General features: G+C 34.1%; 1 protein-coding gene and 1 long non-coding RNA gene across 2 annotated transcripts; both read right to left on the minus strand.

The window, feature by feature from the left end:
• Positions 1-1,525: 1,525 nt before the first annotated feature.
• LOC135654969 (cell division cycle 20.2, cofactor of APC complex-like) lies at positions 1,526-5,211 on the minus strand. The gene is made up of 5 exons (XM_065175681.1): positions 5,089-5,211; positions 3,774-3,904; positions 2,838-3,680; positions 2,586-2,693; positions 1,526-1,562 (listed from the first exon to the last, which is right to left on the minus strand). The coding sequence occupies exons 1-5, from the start codon at positions 5,209-5,211 to the stop codon at positions 1,526-1,528; spliced, it is 1,242 nt and encodes a 413-aa protein (XP_065031753.1).
• A 17,257-nt stretch (positions 5,212-22,468) lies between these two features.
• Positions 22,469-23,810, minus strand: LOC135654968 (uncharacterized). Its single transcript, XR_010503322.1, has 2 exons — positions 23,674-23,810; positions 22,469-22,843 (listed from the first exon to the last, which is right to left on the minus strand). It is a non-coding gene; the product is annotated as an uncharacterized LOC135654968 (long non-coding RNA).
• Between the last annotated feature and the right edge of the window lie 613 nt (positions 23,811-24,423).

Below are 24,423 nucleotides of genomic sequence, written 5' to 3' on the forward strand. Positions count from 1 at the left end.
TCGATCAAGCTCTGGAGCTTTCTGAGGATCATCAATCTCCACAGTATTAGCCTTGTCCGTAAAGCCAATGATAGTTTACAAGATATATATGATGATGGCAAGGGGCACAGAGGTAGAGGTGTTTGAAGGGATGGTAACTTTGGTGATGGAAACTTCAAATGCTTACCCAATATTCAATTTGTCTCTCCATTACAACCAACAAGATCATGAATAGATTATTAAAAAAAATGATGACTTAAATAAATCAATCGGAATTATCATGTCAAATTCAAACTTGGTACCATATGTGATATTACTGGAATCGCAATAAATAATCACAACCGCTGTTGCTACCTTAATCTCAGTAAACAAATAGGGAAGTTGGAAACAAGAAATACCAACTCAAAGGTTGGTGTTATACTTACAAAAGGCAAATTTCAGATATAGTGCTTGGATGCTGAAACTTGTGGTAAATGACCACAACAATAGAATTGAAAAAATACTGAAATAGTAGCCATGTCATTAATTGGTGAACATTTATATGAAACATAGCAAGCTTGTCTATCAAGCTCATGAACATTGCTACCACTCTGGTACAACTACAGCTGATTCAGCAAGATAAATCCCATAGACTGAAACAATCACAAATCGGAACCTTTAATGAAGATCCTATTAATCGGAAGGACCCGAACTACTCCACTATCACTATAATGAAGCATTTGTGAACTGTTGGTCTAGTAAGCTAACTTCTAAAATTTAGAACTGCATTATATCCCATTTGACACTATTTTTCAAGCCCTATCTTAGGATCTGAAGTGTATCATGTTGCAGAAGACCTAATCTATTCATGGAAACACATATAAATTTGATATTTTTGTTCATTTCACAGGGAAAAACATAGTAAACAGAATTATAATACCTCACCTTTATCGAACTCAGATTTATTTGTTTGGTATCTCTTTACTATTAATGGTAAATACTATGGTTTGCAGTTCTTTTAGGTTGAATAACTGCTTTCTATAGAAATTATAACACATCTTACTAAAAATAGAAAATTTTAGGCTTGGATTTCACTCTTGAACTTATCTTTATTTTCAAAAAAATTTAAATTGGAAATTATTCATTTCATGAACAGTTTTTTGAATAATATCTGAGTGGTTGATCAATAGTCTTTTGATTGTCAAACACAATTCTAGTTTTACAACTCCATAATTTTCTAAATTTGTTCACCCTCTAAACAAAATCCTGAGATGCTTTAGTATCTTTGTATACGCAAAGAAACATAAAACAAAAACACTATTTCAAGTGAAATGAAGTACTCCATAGTGAAATAAAATCTACATCAAATAAAAGTTTTCACAGGTTCTAGAATGGTCCTAAAAGAGCATAAAAAATCTGAAGGCTAATGGATATTTTAGGGAACCTTTAGTCACCCAAAAAATAAAGACATAAGAAGTTACATCTTAGATCAAAATTATGCATAGATCTCTTAGTTGTTGAATATGATTATAGTTGTGCAACACCATAAGTTTCCATATTTTCACCCTCAAAGCAAATCCAAAGATGCTTTAATATCCTTGTATCTGTGAATAAAGATTTAGCAAAGACACCATGGCAAGATTTTAAATTCATCATGTGAAAGTGCTTTAATCTGGCAATAGAGCAACACAGTTCAATCTTCAAAGTTTCTTAATGGTCCTAAAAGAATATAAAATTCTGAAGTTCAACTAATATCATAGGAAACCTATAGTTAGAAAAGAAAAAAGAAGCATAGGGCCATAGGCAATTACCTCTTATAATGCATAGATCTCACGATTGTCAAACACACTTCTAGAAATCTGTCGAAGGCCATATTGAATGTTATAAGAAATCTCAAATCAAAAAAAAAATGAAAAAGGAAATCTGAAGTTTGTTATACGGTTCAATCTTCAAAGTTTGTTTTGGCAATGTGATATCTTCATGTGATACTTAAGGCCATATTGCAAGTGCTTTGTTCTGGCAATAGAGCTACACAATTCAATCTTCAAAGTTTTTTTATAGTCCTAAAAGAATATAAAATTCTTAAGTTTAACTTATATCATAGGAAACCTATAGTCGGAAAGAAAAATAGAAGCATAAGGCCATAGGCAATTACCTCTTATAATGCATAGATATCTCGATTGCCAAACACTCTTCTAGGTGTGCAATGTGATGTTTTCATGTGATACCAAGGCCATATTGAATATCATCAGAAATCTCAGCTCAAAAAAGAAAAAAAAACAATAAGCATCTATCAGTTTGATCTAATTATGCATGATTAGCATACACAACAAAATATATAGTCTGCACAAAAATTCTCAAACAAAAATGAAACAAAGATAGTACCTTACAAAAAAGAAACACAAGAGAAGCAAATTGAAATAACTTTAAACCACATAATTAGATTATAACAATTGGACAATAATTATAGACCACATGTTTCATCAATTGGGCAATAATCATATTGATAACTATGAAATGATAAACAATAAATAGGAAACAAAAATCAAACTTGTAGCTGCAATGATAGTCATGTTGTAAATAAGCCTACTAAAATGCTGTAAAAGGCTGTAAGGCTTCTAACTTACCTTAGGCGGTTGCGCTCATATTTGAAGATCTCGAATCCATGCGCTTGTATGAAAATGTGCCTCTTTGACACCACGAAACTTCCCATTGTAATGTTACCAACAACAGATCTTCATGTCAAGCACTAGAGAAGTCTTCCATTTGGAATCTTAATCATTTCCACCTATCCGCCTTTTCATCTTATGAGAACATTAAATTGGGCAAAGGGCAGTTCAGGTTTTGTTATTTTGGGAGTCTCAAAGATATTCCAAAACCTGATTGTCTCATCTGCTGCTGCAGAAGCTACTACACCTCCCAGTGGACTCCCAGCCAAGGAAAGAACCCAGGATGAATGACCGGAAACCTCAACCACTCTCGTCATGGATGGGTAATTCCACAAGGTGAGTTGATTGTTCGGCGAACCATGGGAGGTCAGTAATTCAGATTTGTTTTTGTCCCATAACAATGCACAAACTTCAGAGCCAACATCAATCGAGTTCAAGCAAGCACCATTAACGGTGTTCCAAAACTTAACGCAATTATTATTGCAACCTCCACCAGAAGCCAGCAAGTTGCTCCGAGTTGGGCACCAGTCAACGGCCTTCACAATGGAAGTGTGGCTACTGATCCTATGAAGCCATTGACGTTGACGTGGATGGTCACGTGAGACAAGCATGCAGGCATCCCATATGTGCACTAGTTTGTCCTGCCCTCCACTCGCCAAATACCGCCCTGACAACATGGACCATTTAAGACTACAAACTCTACGCCGATGCCCATTATAGAAACAGATGAACATGTCATCCTTTCTAAAGTCATAATCAACAACAGTGCCATCAAATCTTCCGACCGTCAAGATTGAATTACTTCTCCATGCAAGTGACAACACAGGGGCCTGGTTCTCATCTTCCATCCCATCCATGACATGTCCTGTTGCTGGATCAATCAGGGCTAAATCTGAATTGCCAAATGCGACAGCTAGAACTGCACAGTCTGGCGACCAGTGGATGCAAGTGATAGATCCTCTGTCTTCTACGGGTTGTAGAAGCTTAGTCGACTCGTTTGCAGCATCCCAGAGATACACTGCGTCCTCAAGGCCAATCGCCAACACATTATTGCTTCCCCAGTCAAGGAGATTCAAAACATTATCATCCAACAAGCCGTGGATTACCAAAACCCTCTCTGATTCTTTAGGGATTCGCCTCTACTACTTCTTCTGCGGCTGAATGGGCTCGTCAAACTGGGGCAGCTTGCTGGCCGGTGCTTCAGGTGCAGTCTTGAAAGCGAGGATACGAGACCTATTCTTCAAAATGCAATCATCGATAAGCTTTTGGTATACCAACTGTATAAATAGGAAAGGGAACATGTTGTATTAAAAAAGTGAAGTTTCGCTCTTGCTTTGGCCAGCGACCAAAGTCATTGAGAAAGCGAAGTTTCACCCTTGTCTTCGGCCAGCGACCAATGTTGCTGTAGCCACATTCCTAAGAGGCTCCACAGCCAATCATCTTCTTCACCGTGGTAGCCTTCGCTCTCTTGTCTTCGGCCAGCGACCAATGCTCTTGCTCTTGCTCTACTCATAACAACAGCAATCGTAACAATAGTAGCGATCTGCTCTTGCTCTACTCAGGAAGTCTCTCGATTGTAAACCATTCTTTGCATCGATCCAAGATTAGTATCTTTATCAGGAGCACCATCTTGCGGGGGCATGAAAGAAGATAAGATTTCCCCAACTATATAAGGAAATCTCTCTATTCTATTGAGAAAATTCCTCTATTCATAAGAACAATTACTGAAGAAGCTTTATTGAAGAAGTGAAGAAGCTTTATTGAAGAAATGAAAAATGCTTTTAATACATTAACATGTTCCCTCTCCTATTTATACAAATTAGGAGAAAGGATTTCCCTCAACAGACTAGACGATTTTTCTCAACAGAATAAAGAGATTTCCTTATACAGTTGGGGAAATCTGATCTTCTATCATGCCCTCGCAAGATGGTGCTCCTGATTAGTATACCAATCTTGGATCGATGCAAAGAATGGTTTACAAGCGAGAGACTTCGTGAGTAGGGCAAGAGTAAATCGCTACTGTTATGATTGTTATGATTGCTGTTGTTGTGAAGGCATAGGTTTTAATATATTAACATGTTCCCTCTCCTATTTATATAAATTAAGAGAAAGGATTTCCCTTAACAGAATAGAGGATTTTTCTCAATAAAATAGAGAGATTTCCTCGTACAGTTGGGGAAATCTTATATTCTATCAATTGGTTAGGCGACGAAAAACGATCAAGAAAACCAGAAAAATCGATCTTCACATAAGAAAGTCGACAACCAAGAATCGATTAAAAGAACCCCAAGACCAACAAAAATTTTGAACTCTAATCAAAATTTCGACGGATGAAGAACCAAGTGAAACGAAACAAAACAAGAGAAAAAAAAAAGAAAGGAATGAGATCACCGCAATAAAAATTGAAGGAAAGGACCCTCACAGCTGTACCCGTTCGTGTTCGTCGGAGAGTAGTTCCGACCTTCGCAGAACGACGAGATCGCCGAGAGCCGAGAGCCGAGAGCCGAGAGCCAAGAACGCGCGAGGGGAGAGATAGTTGTGATTGCAACAGAGTGGGCCCTCGGGTTATATAGATGCCACCCATCCCAAGCGTTACATTCTAAAATCATTCCGTTATATTTACCCAATCTACGTAGCGGGTAGTTTGACATCACACCATTATATACAGCTATCATCTACGTTAAATTTCGTGTACCTTACTCTTTTAGAATTTGTATGTTAAAGAAACAAGACGTGGTATTTTTTTTGTACGAAGCAATGTTTTTAAACTACTAAAATTATTATTAATATAATGAGATTTGATATTCTTTTATTTGTCACTAAAAAAGAAAATTTTTATTTCAGATTTTTTTAATTTTTAAATAATATCTATAAACTGATGATATTTTTATTAATACACTAGGTTTTGAGTCTCAAATAATAATATATCTTATTTTTAATTTTAAATTTAATACAATTTTCCTTCACATAAATTATGCATCTAATTAATCCAACAAAGATCAATGAACAATTAGACAAAACTAGAAGTAAATGCTGACCATTCTCAATTTAGATGATAAATAGTTAAATGCTTGAATTATTAAGAAAAATATGACAATTAATCAGTTTTAATCATATTAATTTATTATTGTAATTCTAACCAAAATTCATTGAAATTTCATCTTAAATTGTTGGATAATCATAGAGTTAGTTATTATTGTAATTCTAATCTCAATATTCAATCTATCTTATCTTTGCGAACACAAATCGATATTAGCTTTCTTATGAGTATAATCATAGAGTTAGTTAACTAGCCTCTCTTACCATACCAAGTAGCAAAACAAAATAATAATAATATTTTTAAAAAATAAAGAGGAGGAATTATATTGAAATATGAATTAATAAACTATAGCCATTTACAATTCTATTTATAGAGCCTAAAAAGCATCCCAAATGTCACATTTAACTGATATTGTTGTAAGAGACATATCCTTTCATTAAAATATCTTTTATGCGTATCAAGATTATCTTTACATAATTTTAATTTTTAAAATATAATACTAATAAAATTATATTTATTTATAAGATAATATCATTAGAAAAACTTTTTATTTTTTTCTTTTTACCTAGAAAAGAATGACTTCAGGATTATGTAAAAGACTGAGATACTTTTCTCTCCCTTTATCAAAAGAAAATGTAAAAATATCTATAAATCAAATACGACTATAATGATATATTAAATAATAAAATAATACTTTTAATTAATATCTTAATAAATATAGTATGAATTATTAAAAAAATAATAGTACTATCAAAAAATAATCATATAGGTTGTTGTTATTAGATATCAATTTAATTTATCCTTAAGTCATTTTTGCTATTTTTGACACAATTTTGATTAAAATGTGTTATAATTGATAAAAGAGCAAAAAAATTAAATTAAATTTATAAGTTATGAAATCCATAAAGTAGATTAGAAAATATTTATAAAGAGTATAAAAGAGTTTATAAAAGGTAGAACCAAAATATATGAGATACATTATTCTTAAAATAGATTCCACTACTTCATAAATTTATAAAATTATTATAATTTTATTTAGCTAAGGTGATTGAACTCCAAATCAAAAACATTCTACATGAAACCTTTATAAATATTTTGTAGATTGTTTCAGTTTTCAAAACTTTGATAAAAATTTATTATTTTTTTTACCTTTTCATCACATTTTAACTTGATATGTCAAGAGAACTGTGTAGACTTTGCATCACTTCAAAAAAATTTCTATTATTATCTACTTAGAATACTCTTTAAAGGATCCATAATTTGTGAAAGAGATTTTGGGGGAGATAGATATAAGAGTATTATTATTAAATAAAAGTAGAAAAATATCATTTCCAGAATTCTTTATTACAAATGATCATTAAATTAAAACTAGGATGCTTTATAAAGTGATATAGTAAGCACTAAAATTAGAATGTCTTATGAAAAGATATAATAAGCCATGTAGTAGTTTTTGTTGTACAAAGCTGATTGCAAGCTTCTATGAGTACATTTACTCCCATTAATATATATCTTAAAAAAAAGTTTTGTGATTATTGATATTCTTTTATATTACAAATAATATTATTTTTATCATAATATGAACACCTAGAAAAGAGAAAAAGAGATGATCATATGAAATTAACTAGAGCTTATCGAAGTAAGATTTTCTTTTTAGGCAAGATTTTGATTTTCTAAAATAAAATGATTGAAGGTAAAATCCATCAAACAAAATTACATATGTAGTAAAAATCATCATACCACCTAAAATGGTATAAAACATGTTATGCGTACTAGTCTAAATGTGGATCGGTATGCGAATTGCTCTTGTTTTAAGTGGTCTAATCTAGATTATATATGAAAACCTTAGAATCACCATATTTCTCATTATGTTGTTGCTATTGGATGGTGCTCACTCATTAGCCAGCATTTCTCTCTTTGGTACATACTTTCTTCTTATCATTCTCCTCTTCTTTCTTCATGTCCTTTCTCACTACTTTGTCTCCTCTTTCTCCTCTTTCACCGCTTTATCTTTTTCTTCATCCTCCCTCCTTTGATCCATCTTCTTTCTTCTTTCTCCTTCACTGCTTCCTCTTCTTCCTTCTTCCCAATCCAACACAAATTGATATAGGACAAAAGCATATTATTGAATTCTCTTATATTAACAACTACATAAATACCTTTATGTTCAACATGACCTCTTTTGAGTTTGGCTTCTCAAATGGATTCTCATATTATTAGATACTTCAATCACCATCATTTTGTGTTTGTCCAATGATCTTATATAGTATAAGGTTTATATATTTTATTTTCAAATACAAAATATTTAAAAATATTAAGAAAGACAAGGTTAAACAACATAATTGTTCCATTTATTTATAGTCATTGCTTGAAATATCGGAAAGAAAATATATTAGAAAAATATATTTTCTATTAGTAACTCATTGCAAAATTACTATCATATTTGGTACATTTAGATGCTTTCTCTATTTAATAACCTTTTTTACTTTAGAGGAGTCTTGTCTAAGTGGAATTAGAATACTTTGGGTGATATTAATGACAAAGTTGATATTAATAAGTTATAGCTTCTAGATGCCATTGCTATTATCTTAAACAAGGATATTATAGAGTTGGGATCCCTTTATAATCACATTCAGACTCTTACTAGGTATGTTAACCTAAAGACTTCGGTCAAGATCAAGTTTAGATAGATTCAGAACGAGAATAGGGATATGAGATTTTATCATAATTTAATTATTGATAGATATAAGTAGAATTTCATTCATAACATTACCATTAGTGTACTTATGAACCTGAGCTTGTCTCTCATAAATTCATCTCCTTTTATTCTCAATTTTATGGTGAGGATATGAATAAGCCCTTTTTTTATTTTAATTCTAAATCCCTTTAGCCTAATATGAATAGTATTCTTAATGATCAAGGTTCTAAGTTCATTAGATATTTTAACAAATATAAAATCTGTAAGTTTCTTAGGTTGTTCGACTTTAGTAAAAGTCCTAGGACTGATAGGTATACTTTTAAATTTTATCAATACAACTGACATACTAAAAAAGATTATCTTGTTAAGGCCTTTAATTAATTATATTTTCATGGCTTTTTGTTAGTTGATTAGACTAGAACCTTCTCTGTCTTCATCCCTAAATATTTCATTCCTAGAAAAATTTTATATTTTTCATCCCATTTCTCTAGGTAATGTGGTGTATAATGTTTTGTCTAAGCTTTTAGCTTCTCATATCAAATCTCTCTTGAATAATTTGTTTCGTATTGAGTAATCAGCTTTTCTTTCAAGTAGAAGTATTCATGATAATATTTTGATAGCTTAAGAAGTGGTTCATTCTACGTTTGAAATAAGGGTAAGAGTCCTTTAGTTATGTTTAAAATTGATCTTGAAAAAGAATATGACCATCTTTCTTAGGATGTCATTATTTGCATTTATATTATTTTAAATTATTTTATATAATTTATGTCTTCGATTAAAACTCATATTTCTATTTATATCTTTTCATATCTTATTAATTGTAAGGGATTAAGGTATTTCAAGCGCAATAGGGGTATCGGGGACTAATATCCCTATATCTATACATCATTGTGGCTCAAATCCTTTCTTGCCTATTTCATAAGGCTATTGATGATAAGTTGCTTACCCTATTTAAATTTAAAAATGTATATGTTTCTCTCATATTATATATGTAAATGATATTTTGACATGCTTTAGGGTGAATAAAAGATTTTGTGAAACCATTAAGGATAATCTCAAGGCTTATGAGACTCTTATGAATCAACTCATTAATCTTAGTAAATATGATTTTTTTTTTCTCGTAGCATGAGAGTTGGTAAGAGAAAGTTCCATTTTAAATATCTTAGTACTATAATCATCCCTCATAGAATTCTTAAATCGCCCTTTGATATTATGTTGAAGTCTTCATGGTAAAATTGATTCTTGGAATAGGTCTAAGTTATCCTAGGCTGGTGGGTGTTAGAATCATAATGACACTAAGAGGAGAGGGTGAATTAGTATTATAATAAATTTTAACTGATTTTAAAGGTCCATTAATAAATCCATATTGGAAATGAAATTAACCAAAAATGTGAGTAAGGGTTCTAAGTAAAGTAAATTAGTAAGTAACAATAAATTAAAATCAAGAGAAACAATACAAATCGATTTATAGTGGTTCAATCTTTCCGACTTATATTTGCTCTCGATTTCTCTTTCATCGAGGTCATTGGCTTTCACTACTGATCTTCTTTTCAACAGATGAAAATCAACTATCATTGTTATAGCTTTTATCCTTTTAATAGGCTTATGAGAGAACCTCCACACTCACTCTTTTATAATATCTCTTATCTCCTATAAGTTAGAATCACCTCCTATAACTCAGAATCACCTCTAAACTCAAAAAAAGAGACTTAAATAATATCCAAAGAGAGAGCTACAACTCTTTACCAACTTATAAATTGATGCTCCATCAACCAAACCTTAGTGAGGTATTTATAGGCCCCAAGAGGCTTAAAAAATAGAGTCAAAAAATTTAAATCCCCTAAATTTTAGGGCATAGGCGGTACTATCGTTGACACATGGTAGTACTACCGTTATAACTTTTGATATTACAATTTTAGACTTTTGGACAGTACCATTATTATAATTTTTAAATTTTAAGTAATACCACCATCAATATAGGTGGTACCACTACCGGTAGCACTGATAAATAATGTTTATGCTTATCGGTTGACTTAAGCGGTACCACCACTTGTGCCTAGTAGTACCACTACCCAAGCCAACTCAAGTCCATTGTTTTAGCCTTTTAATAGGCCTAATTTAACCTTGGTCAAAGCCCATTGGCTTTATCAACAAGTTGACATGGTTTTGGCCCAATCCTAACTTAGTTTGACCTAAAAAGATATCAAACAGAACTTTAATAATTCAACAACATATCCTGCACAATTACAAAGCTTTCAACATGTTGTATGATATTTTGGCAAGTCGTCCAATCTTTTGATACTTTATCTGAAACTCTGGTATGTCGCCCTTTCCATCAGCATATCACTCAATCTATCGGCATGTCAACTTTTCTACGATATATGTTATTTTAGCATAATATCTAATTCTTCTAGCAAGATACCCAAACTTATAGCATAAAGTTCAATCATCCAACTCTATGTCTAATTTCCAACATAATACTTTTCTTAGCACAATGTTTGATTCTCCTACTTCGACAATTTGCCCTTGATGGTTCGAGTCCTTGATCGATATATTTCCTATGTCACTTCTCTCAAAAGTATATTAGTTTGTGAACTCATTAATTGATTTTATTATCAAAATATAGAATTGGATCACCCTCATTAATTTTTTTTAAATGTCACCCTTTTTCATGTTTTAAATGTCTTGATACTTAAAAAAGTGTTTCAGAATATTATATTAAGGATTTCTTATAGTAAAAATTTGATAATACTAATGGCTTTATCTAATTTCCTAGGATATTATTACGCTCCCCAAACAAGATGGTGGTTAGGGCATTCATTTGACCACTACTAGTCTTGCTCTTTAAGTGAAAAAGAGTTTCCATAGTGCTGAATTAGGAGTCCAATCTTTAGGTCAAAGTGATTACTGTTAAATGACATTATCTCCCCTTATAAGCATGTTAATTCTTCTCTTGTTAATTGTTGTTGGAGTTTTTTTCTCTATATTTTCTCTACGAGGGTTTATCTTTCTTCATCAGTGATAGTATTTCTATTGATGTGATATATGATAACTGATTATTTGATGTCCCTCTTTTATTGAAGCTAACATTTATAAATATGGATTTTAACTTTAAAAATGTCATAATTTCTAGTTTGATTTAGGGTTTGTCTTTTCAAGTACTAAACCCATTTCGATAATATATTGGAATGATACATATCGGTCTATATTGGTATATTAACACATGGTATGCTGGTGGTATATACTGGGGGTTTGGCGAGAAAGAAAAATAGAGAGAAGTGGAAGGGCGATGTCGGAATAGAGAAGGAAGGAGGAAGGAAGAAAGAGGGAAGAAGTGGTGAAAGAAGAAGGAAGAAGACGAAAGATGATGAGGAGAAAAAGAATAGTAGTAGTGTACTTGGGAAGCTACAACATTAATAGTACTGGTGAAGCAATAATATCATCGAAGTGGTGAAGCAATAATATCATCGAAGTGACAACAGTAACAACAACGATATCTTACTTAATGGCGAAGTTGTAGCGAGAACAGTGATGAAGTAGCAACAACAAGGCGGTAGCATCTTACACAAGAAGAGGGCTCGCATTTGTGATTGCGAGTTGGTGACCTCTTATGCGACAATGAAGCATGACAATAATAGTGGCAAAGCAGCAATGGCGAGGCGACAACATCTTAAAGGAGAAGAGAGCTCGCATTCGTAAGTCATAATCTCTTTTTTATAACATTAATTTGGATAGGACCTCCACTATATCTTTGATTTTTTATTAAGTTAATTAAATTGCTCAAAATGGGATGGTTTGCATATTGGCCCACATCTGGACAAGTATATATCACCCGTCCTATACCATTTTGGGTGGTACAATAAATGTTGGTTTGGTTAATAATTAATTATGGGATACATGTAAAATACTATCCTTATTTGGGTTAGTGGGAGGACCTTTGGTTACAAGGATTAGTATTCCCTTAGCCTCTATGATGATAGAAAGATATGGAAGGCACAACTATTAACTAAATTTGCTTATAGGTATTTGAGAGGTTGCTCTAGTGACACTGGTTTGAGTGAGGAGTGTTAGGTGAAGCTACAGAAGGTTCTTATCCTCCCTAGAGTTTAATTATTTTGTTGAAAATTGCTTCATCATAGGCTTCTTACCATTGGGAGATTAGCTAAGATTGGTATTTGTGATTTTAAACGGCAACATTTTTGGAACACAAATTGTTGGCATAGCTATTAAGTTTTGGTGTTATCGTAAGACAACAATATGAGACCAATAAATAAAGATATCAAATGCTGCTCTCGAAGACAATATGAAATTCCACTTAAGCTATTCTTCATAATTCTATTCTTATAAATGTCATCAACAAAAGGTGCAATAAGACTAACTCACTCCTAATTGAAAACGAACATCTACATTTGAAAATATTTTCTAGAAAAATAACAAAATCTTGTTTAATTTTTCTTCAAGAAATTTAAATATTACCTATTTATTTTTAACTTTTAATATAGTCAAGCGGTCAAATATTACCTCCTAATTCAACACGAAATAACCAAATACTATTTACTTTTTCTTTATGAAGATTCAAATATTACCTGATTATTATGAGTTTTCAATATAATCAAGCAATCAAAATCTAATCAATAAATGAAGCCCACTAATCTGTAGAGTGTTTTTGTTATTTAGCTGGCACTACTTTTCCTACATGATTGACATAACAAATGAGTACCATGGACTTGAATAATATAATGAATATCCTATGGCCTAGAGGGATACAGCTACATACATTTAAATTTCCTAAGATTTTGTAGTGGCCAAAGCCTCTTGATGTGGTAGCCATGTTTATTTTTGAATAATCTGATCATACTTGTTTGAGGCTAAGGCAGAGAGATAAGAAAATAAAACTTCACAACTTACCTATAAAGGCCATGTTCTTGTGAAAGCTCTAATGTTCTCATATAAATTCACTAACTAACTTATGACCATAAACCATAATGTCATGTTTGCAAAGCACCGGGCATGATTTCACTTGCTATAACTTGGAATGTTATGGCCATAACTTATGCAAAAGCTAAAGGTTTGATAGAAGCATATAAACATCACAAAACATGAATTATCTTTCTGCATACAGAAAGTATATAATCCCAATATGGTTGTAGAGTTAGAATAAATTACCTTTTCTATTACTAGTGGAATAGAGAGAAAGATGGGTTGATCAAGTACAAAAAGGAACTCAAGATGTTGCCCTCACTGGTCTCATTCAAAAGACTTTTAGAGATTTATGATTCACATAAAAAAATAGAAAATCATTTTCGTTTATCTAATACTGTATAGAGTGAGTAGAGTGATACCAAATTTATAGATTCATCAAGAGGATACTCAAAAGCTACATGAACTAAAATCCTAGAAATCAATTTGTATAGTACTTTCTTCTTTTAACAAAGTTCTTCCTAAGCAAAGAACAAATTGAGAATTAGAAACAAAAAGTAAAATTAAAAGTGTCTCACAGGATTTACTCATCATATTGTAATTATATTTAAGCAATGGCACCTAGCAAAAACACAGATTCAAACATGATTCATAATTTCTATCCGTACTATTGTACCGAGTCTCGCTCAATACAGTATGCATACTAATAGTATGCTAGGGCATATTGCGAATATGCATAAAATGAGTTAAAATCCCTTTAAAATATCTAAAAAATAAAAAAAGTTAGAATTTGATTTTTAAGACATAAATAATTATAAATTTAGCATAGCTTTAGCAAAAATAATGTAAATTAGAAAATATTGTCATATATCTTTTTTGAGCTTTAAGGAGTAACATTGTGGTATGTTTTAGATCATCCTTCCGTTAATATTGAATAATCTAGTGGCTAAGGAGTATTGCGAAAGGCAATGTGTTGACTATCACGAAACATTCTCACCCATAGTCAAGCTAAAATCCATCTGAATCCTATTGGTTATTGTAGCATACTATGATTATGAGATTTAGCAGATGGATTTAAAAACTGCATTCCTCAATAACAACATCGAGGAGGAGGTGTATATGATACAACTTTAGGGATTCATGTCCAAGGATTACTCAAATAAGATGGTGTGTAGGTTGGTTAGGTCCATTTATGGACTAAAGCAAGCTTCTTGAAGTTGGAACATAAGATTTGATCAAGTAATCAGATCTCATGACTTCGTGAAGAACGAAGATGAGCCTTATGTATACAGAAAGGTAAGTGGGAGCGCTATCACCTTCTTGATGTTATATGTGGATGACATCCTAATCATTGGAAATGATGTAGGAATGCTATCCATAGTAAAGATTTGGTTATCTAGATACTTCTCCATAAAGGACTTAGGGGAAGCATCCTATATCTTGGGGATTCAGATATATAGAGATAGATCCAAGAGGATGCTTGGCTTGTCGTAGTCCAGATACATAGTCACAATTGTCAAAAGGTTTAACATTAAAAATTCCAAGAAATGTCTTATACCGATGAGACATGAGATATCACTTTCTAGGAGTATGCCCCCAAATACTCTTGAAGAAAGGGCGAACATGGATAGGATACCCTATGCCTCAATGATAGGGTCTATCATGTATGTCATGCTATATACCAGACCTGATATAGCGCTTGCTCTGAGTGTCATAAGCAAGTATCAGGCAAATCCAGCCTTGGAGCACTAGAAAGTAATAAAGTATATCATTAAGTACTTGAGAAGGACTAATGATATTTTACTAGTATATGGAGGTATATTGCTGCAGCAAAGGCAGCAAAGGAGGGAGTTTGGATGAAGAAGTTCATCACAGATCTAGGAGTCATGCCAAGGAGCGAGGAGCCGATTCCCTTATATTGCGATAATAACGGGGCGATTACTCAAGCAAAGAAACTCAGGTCTCATCAGAAATGTTCTAAGGAGGTTCTAGCTTATTAGAGAGATCATGACCCGAGGAGATATAACAGTGGAAAGGGTTTCATCTGAAGATAATATCACAGATCCACAAACAAAGCCATTGTCTCATATTGTCTTTGAGCGTCACAAAGGTTTGATGGGGATCAGGCACATAGGTGGTTGGCTTTAGGTCAAGTGGGAGATTGCTAGTCATAAGTGTCATACAAGCCAATCATGTGAGTGATGACACTTATGACTTGACACACAGTCTTTTTGCTTATTATTATTATTTAATATTTTATCACTATATATATATATATATATATATATATATATATATATATATATATATATATATATATAGTGATGTCTATGGATTTGTGCAATGAGAATCGAATTGTGATGAGATCACGATAATAAAATCGATTTATCTTTAAACACAAACCCTAAATAATTCTGATCATAGGTTACTCAAGAGGGACATCGAGATAATTAGACAGACTGGTGTGCTGTATACCCGTTTATATGATGAATGTAACTGATCTCGTAGCTACTCGTATGGGGACACTAGAGACACAGGACATGTGCTAGTTCACTTATTAATCTGCTTACGGAATGCTGGATAGTTGATGATGCCTTATTATTAGACAATGATTCAATTGTCCCAATGGTATATCTGATCCTTAGACTTGAGATACCAATGATGTCTTGTATGAGTATCCCACTCTTTGATACCAGACTTATAGGTCTGAAAGTTTCAAATCTAGCACAACCGGTCATCGAGAGTGGTAGCCAACCGTATGAGAACTATTGAGTATTGATAGAGGATCATTCAATCTTAGTGTCATAAGAGGAATATCTCATGTGTTCTTGCTAAAAAAAATCCCTAGTCAAGGTCATTCAGATTGAGATATAAAGAGTTCTCTAGGAGAATCCGATTAGAGTGAGACTCGAGTAGAAAGCATATGGGTATAATAGCACCATGCTCGGTATATGGTCTCTAGGATATTAGATAGATGAGGGACTATTGGTATATGGTAACTAAGGGCAGATAGATCCAATGGATTGGGTTCCCCTATATCATTTTGGGACTATGGCGTAGTGGCCTAGCACGTCTGCAGTTGATGAGTCGAGTGAATTATTATGGATATAATAATTCACTAAGCTAGAAGGAGTTCTAACAGGTATGACTCATGGCCAGCTTGATGTTGGGCCTAGAGGGTCACACACATATGGTAGGCGTTGCGATGAGTAAATGTTCGAATATGAGATATCTGTCGGAGCCCCTATCTTATTGGATATCCAATAAGCCCCTGAATTATTAGATCCTATGAATGAGATCCATTAAGAGCCAATGAGAGATTATTTGATAGAGATTAACTAATCTAAGAGGCTTGGGTAGTTGGATGGAGATCCAATACCCAATAGGGTTAGATCCACTAGGGTTAAGTTGATAGGAGACATCTATAAATAGGAGGGAACCAATGATTCATAGGCTAGAGCCTCTTTGGGTTGTCATCTCCTATTCTCCTCCTCAAATAGTAGGCTTGGAGATTTGAGGAGCATCGTTGCAACCCTACTATGTGGATCACCACTAGAGATGAGGGCATTTGACTTTATTCATCCTCTTCTACAGATATGTAGGGATTCAAGGATATATTATCTCCCTATGTAACACAATCTTTAATATACACAATTTTAAGTTTCACGGATTTTGCGCACCAATCTTCGCACGATGACGAACACATCTTTAGGAAATTTGGGGATCTTGTTTTCTATTCTTCTGCTACGCATGTGATGTTACCCCAAGATTTCCCCACAGTGGTATTAGAGCCAAGTTGTTCAGGTGAAATATTGGTTTTGAACTTCGTGTGTTGTGTTTTGGAGAAGTTTTTTATGTCAAAATCATTGACACAAAAGCGAGAAAGGGCAGCAACTGTTGTTGCCCTTGCTACCCTCGCAGATGGCAGCACTGCCATCTACGTGCAGTAGGCTTGCTGTCGACGGCCGACAGCCTACGGGGGTCGACAGCCCGCTAGCGCTTCCTGCAGTCGCTAGTTGCCTATGGGGGCCAACAGCCCATGAACAGAGGCACCGCGGGGGTAGTGGGGCCTATGGGCGCTGTGCTTGTGGGTAGAATCGCCCGTAGGGGCGATAGGGTCTACAAGGGCGCTCGTCCGGCAAGATAGCACTGCCTGCGGAGGCGGTGCTGCCCGCGGGGGAGCCCACCCGTAGGGGCGGAGCAGCTTGTAAGCACACCGCCCGTAGGCAAGGGCAGCACCCCCGCCCCCCGTCGTAGAGAGTCGCCACTAATAAGGCGACCGCAACAGAGGAGAGGGAGAACCGTAGTAGGGTTTTTGGGCAAAAAGATAGTTTTACCTTTGTGAACTTGAGAAATTTCATATTTTGTCCCTTTGTCCAAATTATGAAAATACCCCTCATAATTTAGAAATTTTCCTACTAACCTTGATTTCAAAAAAATATTAATTAATTAAAAGTTTAATTGATTATTATTATTATTGTTATTATTATTATTATTATTATTATTATTATTATTACTATTATTATTATTATTATCTAGTAGTTCTACATGATGATCATGTGTATATGTGATGTATGATATGTGGACGAATGATCATGGGCTATCGGAAGTGTGTAATTGTGATTATTATTATTGGGGCCTGTAAGCCTCCATTTTATTTTTCGTTTATTGTCGGGCTTGTGTGCTTATGATTAAGTTGTAATTACACTATGAGGCATAACAGAAGCATGTAAGTGATAGTGAAACCCATGAGACAAACGATCGTGATGCTTGAAGATGCGTCGAGATGCCAACAGAACCGACAAGGACAAGATAGACGATCACAGGGCATGGAGATGCACCGCTACACACATAGATCTTGATGTGAGTGATTAAGCCCACTAGCTCGGGCTTGATCACATTAAGCTATGGTCCATGATTTTCTGGTATGATTGCTCATGTGATGTGTGATTACTTGTACACCTACTAACCTACTATATATATATATATATATATATATATATATATATATATATATTATGTATGCGATGTAGATATATATTAAGTGTGTATGTGTGTAACATGTCATATTAGGAGACCAAATCAAAGAAACCCCTATCTCGATAATATTAAATCGATAAATGTGAAGCAATTAGATTAACCAACGTGACCTTCCATCGTTATAGGTAGGGACGGATTCTTGATGTAGGTTGAATTAGTCGAATCCCTCGAGGCTCACCTATATCATGATTCGCTATCTTATCTATGACATAGAGGTGTCACCGGTGACCTGAGGACATGGTATGCTTAGTCGAGTGAGCTACAATATTGATACTTCCGTCATCACAAACAATAATGATATCATATTTAGCAATAAATGTAGTTGTCTCTTTTTTATTTTTCTTCTTTTCATTCTATTCTCGCTTCCAAAACCTACACTTTTTCTTCATGTGACCTGGCCTATTGTAGTGGAAACACTTGATATCTCTTCTAGACTTGGATCTTCCTCTATAATCATATGGATTTCTATTATGAGTTCTTTCACTTCTTTCTTATTTTTCAATAATAAGTGCATTAGAATAAGATTCTCCTTGTTATTTCCTTTTGGCATCTTCATTTAACAAACTATTTTTAAATATGTCTATAGTTATAGTCCCCTCTAGCATGGAGTTAGAAATTGTCACCATATAGGTTTCTCAACTTTTTTATAAATAGCTAAAAAGTATTAATTCTAGCATATCATCTTCTATATTCATTTTCATAGTAACCAGCTTGTTTGCAATACTCTAAAACGAGCTTATGTGCTCAACAATGTTACTATCATTTTTATATTTTAAATTGATAAGCTTTTGAGGAGAGAAATTTCATTTCTCACTATCTTTTTCACAAAGAGATTTTCTAATATTTGTCAAATAACATCAGCTTTGGTTTTATCAAAAATATGCTCTTGCAAATTTACATCCATCCATCTTCTAATATAGACAATAGCTTTTCTATGTTGAACCTCTCATTTCTCATCTTCCAATGTAAAATATTTTCTTTAATTTTGATAAGCTTATACAAATCTTTACAATATAGCAAATCTTCCATCATAGACCTCCATATGGAATAATTTGAAGAGTACAATTTAATCATATTGTTTGACTCTTCCATTTTAATCACACAAGAAAAACTAGTACCAAATAACTTGGCTTTGATACCACTTTATTGGGAAAAACTATTATAGTGGAATAATTATTTTCCCTTTTTGTATATCAAAATGGGTTCCTTACCAAAATATCAACTTGTTACCCAAAACAAATATTAACTAGAGCAGCATAAATAGTAGAACAATGAATCAATCATAAAGTGAGACACTGAATTTTTACGTGAAAAGCCCAATGCGAAAGAAATCACGAGACCGTGGTCCACTTCAAATCTCCACTATCACCAATAATGATAATATGTTTACAATAAGTATTCTCTAAAATAACTAGAGGATCATAATAACATCAAGAATACAGATCTTGGCTCAATAATAGCATATCATCATCATCATATATGAATTTCATAAAAGGAAAGGTTTAAGTCTCACAAAGTGAGTATATCAGAAAAGCACCTCGAATAGGACAAATCGTAGATTGGCACCATTATGATTAAAGAGCTTATTGCAAGGATTCTCTATATAAAATTTGGACCAAAATCGATAAAATTTAGTTATTTGATCGTTTAATAAAAACCTCAAAACCTAGCTTTCTCTCTCCTCTATCTTTCTTTTGTTTTCTGCATCGATCTTTTTCCTTTCGCCCACCTCTTATGTCACGCACAACGCTATTTTTTTTTTTTTTTTTTTTTAATAATTGATCAGATTTAGGCTCAATGCTCCTATTGTCCGGTCCAAGACCACCTAAATCTAATAATATTTTAATTATCTAAGTTGGGAGTTGATTCGGAGTAAACCGAGATCCTTCTTCTAAATTGATCCCAAATTAATTTCTATTAACATCGAATAAATTAGACTCCAATTATGCCCAACCTTGTAAAATTAGGTCAAGATATTTTCAACAATACTCCTCTGCTTAAGTTAGTAGACGATTTAGAGGATTCAACTAGCATTATAAGAGAAAAGATTATGTAAAATGTGAGATGTCTATTATCTAATATTGAAATATTGGTCACTTAGATACTAGAATATCAACTACCCGAGGATCCAGCGCTGAGATGATGCCAACCATATTAGTATTTCTCTTTCACCATTAAATCACCTCTTCAACTGGTCCGTTTGCAAAGAGAATCACTCTAGAGGTTTCACGTTTAACAGCTATGACAAGCCTTAATGGTAACTAATAGTCAAATAACCTACTAAACTACTACTAATAGCATCAAAATTAAAAGGAGGGACATGTCTGCACTATAAACTTGACTCTTACCGGTGATAAAAGGGAAAGGAAAAATTGAGTTAACTTTATCAAATCATATTTCAAACAAGGAAAAATATAAATTTCAACTCCACCAGAACCTAGTCGGTATCAAAGTACATTTTGCTTCTCATGCTTAAGCTCCAAAATAAGCATAAAAAAAAGAAAGAAACACGTAAACAAAGTGTTTAATACGATCAAATCAATTGATAGAGTTAATGATCTAATCTATATTTTGAGTAACGGAGGACTAGCTTCGATCATAAAAAGATAATTAAATCAGGAAGAATCAATGTTAGACCATATTGGAATATGTTAGAAGATTGGACGTCGAGCCAGAGGATCGATTGACGTATCGATAGAAGGCTTTCTGCCATGAGTTCGAGCATTGGGCCAAGAAGATCGAACATTACGCTAAGGAGATCAAATGTTGCGATAAGGCAACATGCCGATTGGGTAATACGTCGAAGGAGAAGACGATGCGCCGAAGGGTCAGACGAAGCGCTGAATGAACCAATGACATATCGAACAACATGTGATTAATGCTCTGTAATAAGTCTAGATCAAAGTAGTTTTAGTTCTAATTAGATTAGTTTAGAATATAATTAGGCCTACTCAATTAGGGGCTCATTGGGCCTGAGTTACAACTATTTTGGGTCAAGTAAAAGGCACATTCGATCACCCAAGATTATGTGGAACCACCCATGAGTTGGAAAAGTCAATAGCACACTTTTCCATGCTACCAGGCAGTGGTACCACTCAATGTCAAACTGGGAGGCGATGGTACCACCCAATGCAAGCGATGGTGTCGTCTATACCCTAAAAACTCGAGGATTTGAATTTTGGCTCCAAGTTTTGAAGCCATTTGGGGTCTATAAATACCCCACAAATTCTTGCTTGCAATACATACAAAAAGAGAGCAAAAACTCAATGATTCCAATATTGTAAAACTCTTTTAAGTATAGAGTCCCTCCTCCAAGAGCTTAGTGATAGTCCTAAGGGAGGTGTGTGAGGGAACACTTATAAAAGAGGGGTGTAAAGGTTCTCTCCTGAACTTGTGAAAAGAAGAAAGAGTGTAAGGATAGTTGATTTTTGTCCATTAGAAAGAAGATCGACGGTGAAAAGTTGGTGGCCTCGAGTGAAGCAGAATCGAGAGTGGACGTAGGTCACAATGACTGAACCACTATAAATCGATTTATATTTATGTTTTGTTGTTTACCTTTATTGCAAACTGCTTTACTTCCTCGTTACTTTAGCTGCATACTCGTATGAACATTTTCAAAGTTAAACACTCCTTGATACGATTTTATCGTACGAAGATTTTCAACTCGACGTAAGTTTTACATACGCACCAATTCACCCCCCGCGCCCTTCTCTTAGTACCTACTTGATCCTAATACAAAGAACAAATATATCTACAATAAATAATGTGCAAGCTTCTTCCCCGACGAGTTAATGCTGAGTTCTAGACCAAATCTATAGGAGCAAGCTAATTGCACGTACCAATGGTGCCAGCATAAGTTCTTGAGAAATCCTAACAAATTGAACATACTGATGACAATTCAGAATTTCATATAAAATGACATTTTATTTAATTATATACTTGTACTACAATTATATACAAGCCAGTATATAATTGTATATAATTAAATATAATTGTAGTACAATTCATATACTTGTATATTTAATTATATACAAGCCAGAATTTTTTGTCACGTCTTCACTTTCACCCCATATGCATAGGACATACAAGGAAACAGCAGTTTAATTGCATAATAGCTCATTATGGATGCCCAACGATAACACAGACTTCTAACAAAGAGCCACTCATGAGCTCAGCCATAGCCTCAAGTATCAGGCACGAATTTTCTACAATAATCCATGGACTAAGTGACACAAACGGATGCAAATTTCTCCAGCCCTTCAGCAATATATTCACATTGCAGGAGAAGATATCCAAGCAACTTCATTATATACTATGCACAATGAGTAACATACTACTAGCCGTCTTTCATTGTCACCTCAGGCACTGAATCCCTTCTGGAGAGAACTCCACTGACCGGCAGGAATGCTAATGGAAGCTTCAGCAGACACCTCAGCCATCATCTCCTTGCTGATACCGGCATTGCAGATGTTTCATCCCATACTGAGATAGAGATCCACAGTGTGCTTCAAAAGTCCTCACCTGGAAAGAGAAAAAAAAAAAAGACATCACAGCTTTATAAAATTCAAAGGAACAAAAACCAAAGAATTTCCCACATATTCCATAGGTTATAGGTTATCTAACACAAGTTTCGTTGTTGAAGTTCCTCAAGAACGAAATTGAGTACAACTGGTCTTGCAAATCATGGATCTGTAGATTGTACCTTCATATATTTTTATCCAATAGAACTGGAAATAATACACCTATTTATTCGCCAGTAAATTATAAAGCAGAAGTCTTCACTTAGATAAAAAATTGTGCCATGTCCAACCAAATTGGTACAGACAAGAAAATGCTTGAAAATAGACTCAATTGCATGATGACAAGATCATGTGATCACAGGCCACTGAAACATCAATATGATAGAAAGGTATTGCTACAAAAGCAGCCACAAACCAACTAGGACATGTTTCACAATCCGATCTTGTTATCATGGCAAACATGAGCCAGAAACCAAAATTGGTATTTCAATCTTGATTTGTGACTGCCTTAAATAGCCATAATTACATTCATAATTCATTCTGTTCATCCATAATTACATCCTTAAGGGTCTTTTTTCTTGTATTAAGTCGAAAGGAACATGCTTAAAGGCGCCCATACAGTTACAGTTAGTTTAACATTAATGAGAATCCCCATCAAGATATGATAGTGTTTGGAAATTCCCTGGTTGTTAGCATCCTATGCAACAATGACAGGCCAAGTTGTCTGCCATCAGAGGTGAAGCATAAGATACAACTTGGGAAGGACTCGTAGGCATGCTAACAGAAGACAATTTTGAAATTGTTAAAAAACATGTTGATCAATATACTCACCATCGATTTGAGGCAGGACCAATCATCCACTAAAGGCTGGCCTGCAGGGCGAACAGTTTTCAGCACTTCTGACCCTTGCTTAGAACTGAACAACAACTTCCCGATGAATTCTATACTATTGTCTACATGCAACCGATGTGATATTACTTCGAGAAGTTCCTTCTGAGCGTTACGTTTATGAGAAGAGCCTTCACGTGCCTTTTGATACTTCAATAAGAAAGGTAAAGTGTCAGTCTGAAACAACAGATGAAGCAATTGAAAGAAGTAAAAACACAAAGTTGCACTAGGTAATGCCAGAACCATGTACTGCATTTAGGGATCAGAAAGCATGAGAAGAATGAACAGAACAAGCAAAGCAAACTACATAGTAAGGATGATGCCAACCTTATGCCAGAGTAAGGAAGATGCCAACCTTTAACCGAACATCATGGTTGGTCGAGTCCCTTGAGATTATGGTGGTTCGGAGGCCGAATAGGATAGGAATCACAAAAAGTTATGATCAACAAAAGTTGTCTACCTTTTGGGCTTAGTGTGATTGGTCGAGTCCCTCAAGGTTACACTAAGACGTTGATTCGATCCCGATCCCCACTAAAAGTCTACCGAGGACTTCCGTTTCACGTGTTGAGGGTGTCGCGTGACTCGCTAGTAAAATAGTGGGAGTAGATTAAGATAGAAGTCTATATCTTGATTGTTTATTTTTCTACAAAATCTACATGTTATTTATTTCTGCTGCATTTTTATTTTCGAAAA

Source organism: Musa acuminata, unplaced genomic scaffold (genome assembly GCF_036884655.1).
Source record: "Musa acuminata AAA Group cultivar baxijiao unplaced genomic scaffold, Cavendish_Baxijiao_AAA HiC_scaffold_83, whole genome shotgun sequence".
Classification (NCBI taxonomy): domain Eukaryota; kingdom Viridiplantae; phylum Streptophyta; class Magnoliopsida; order Zingiberales; family Musaceae; genus Musa; species Musa acuminata.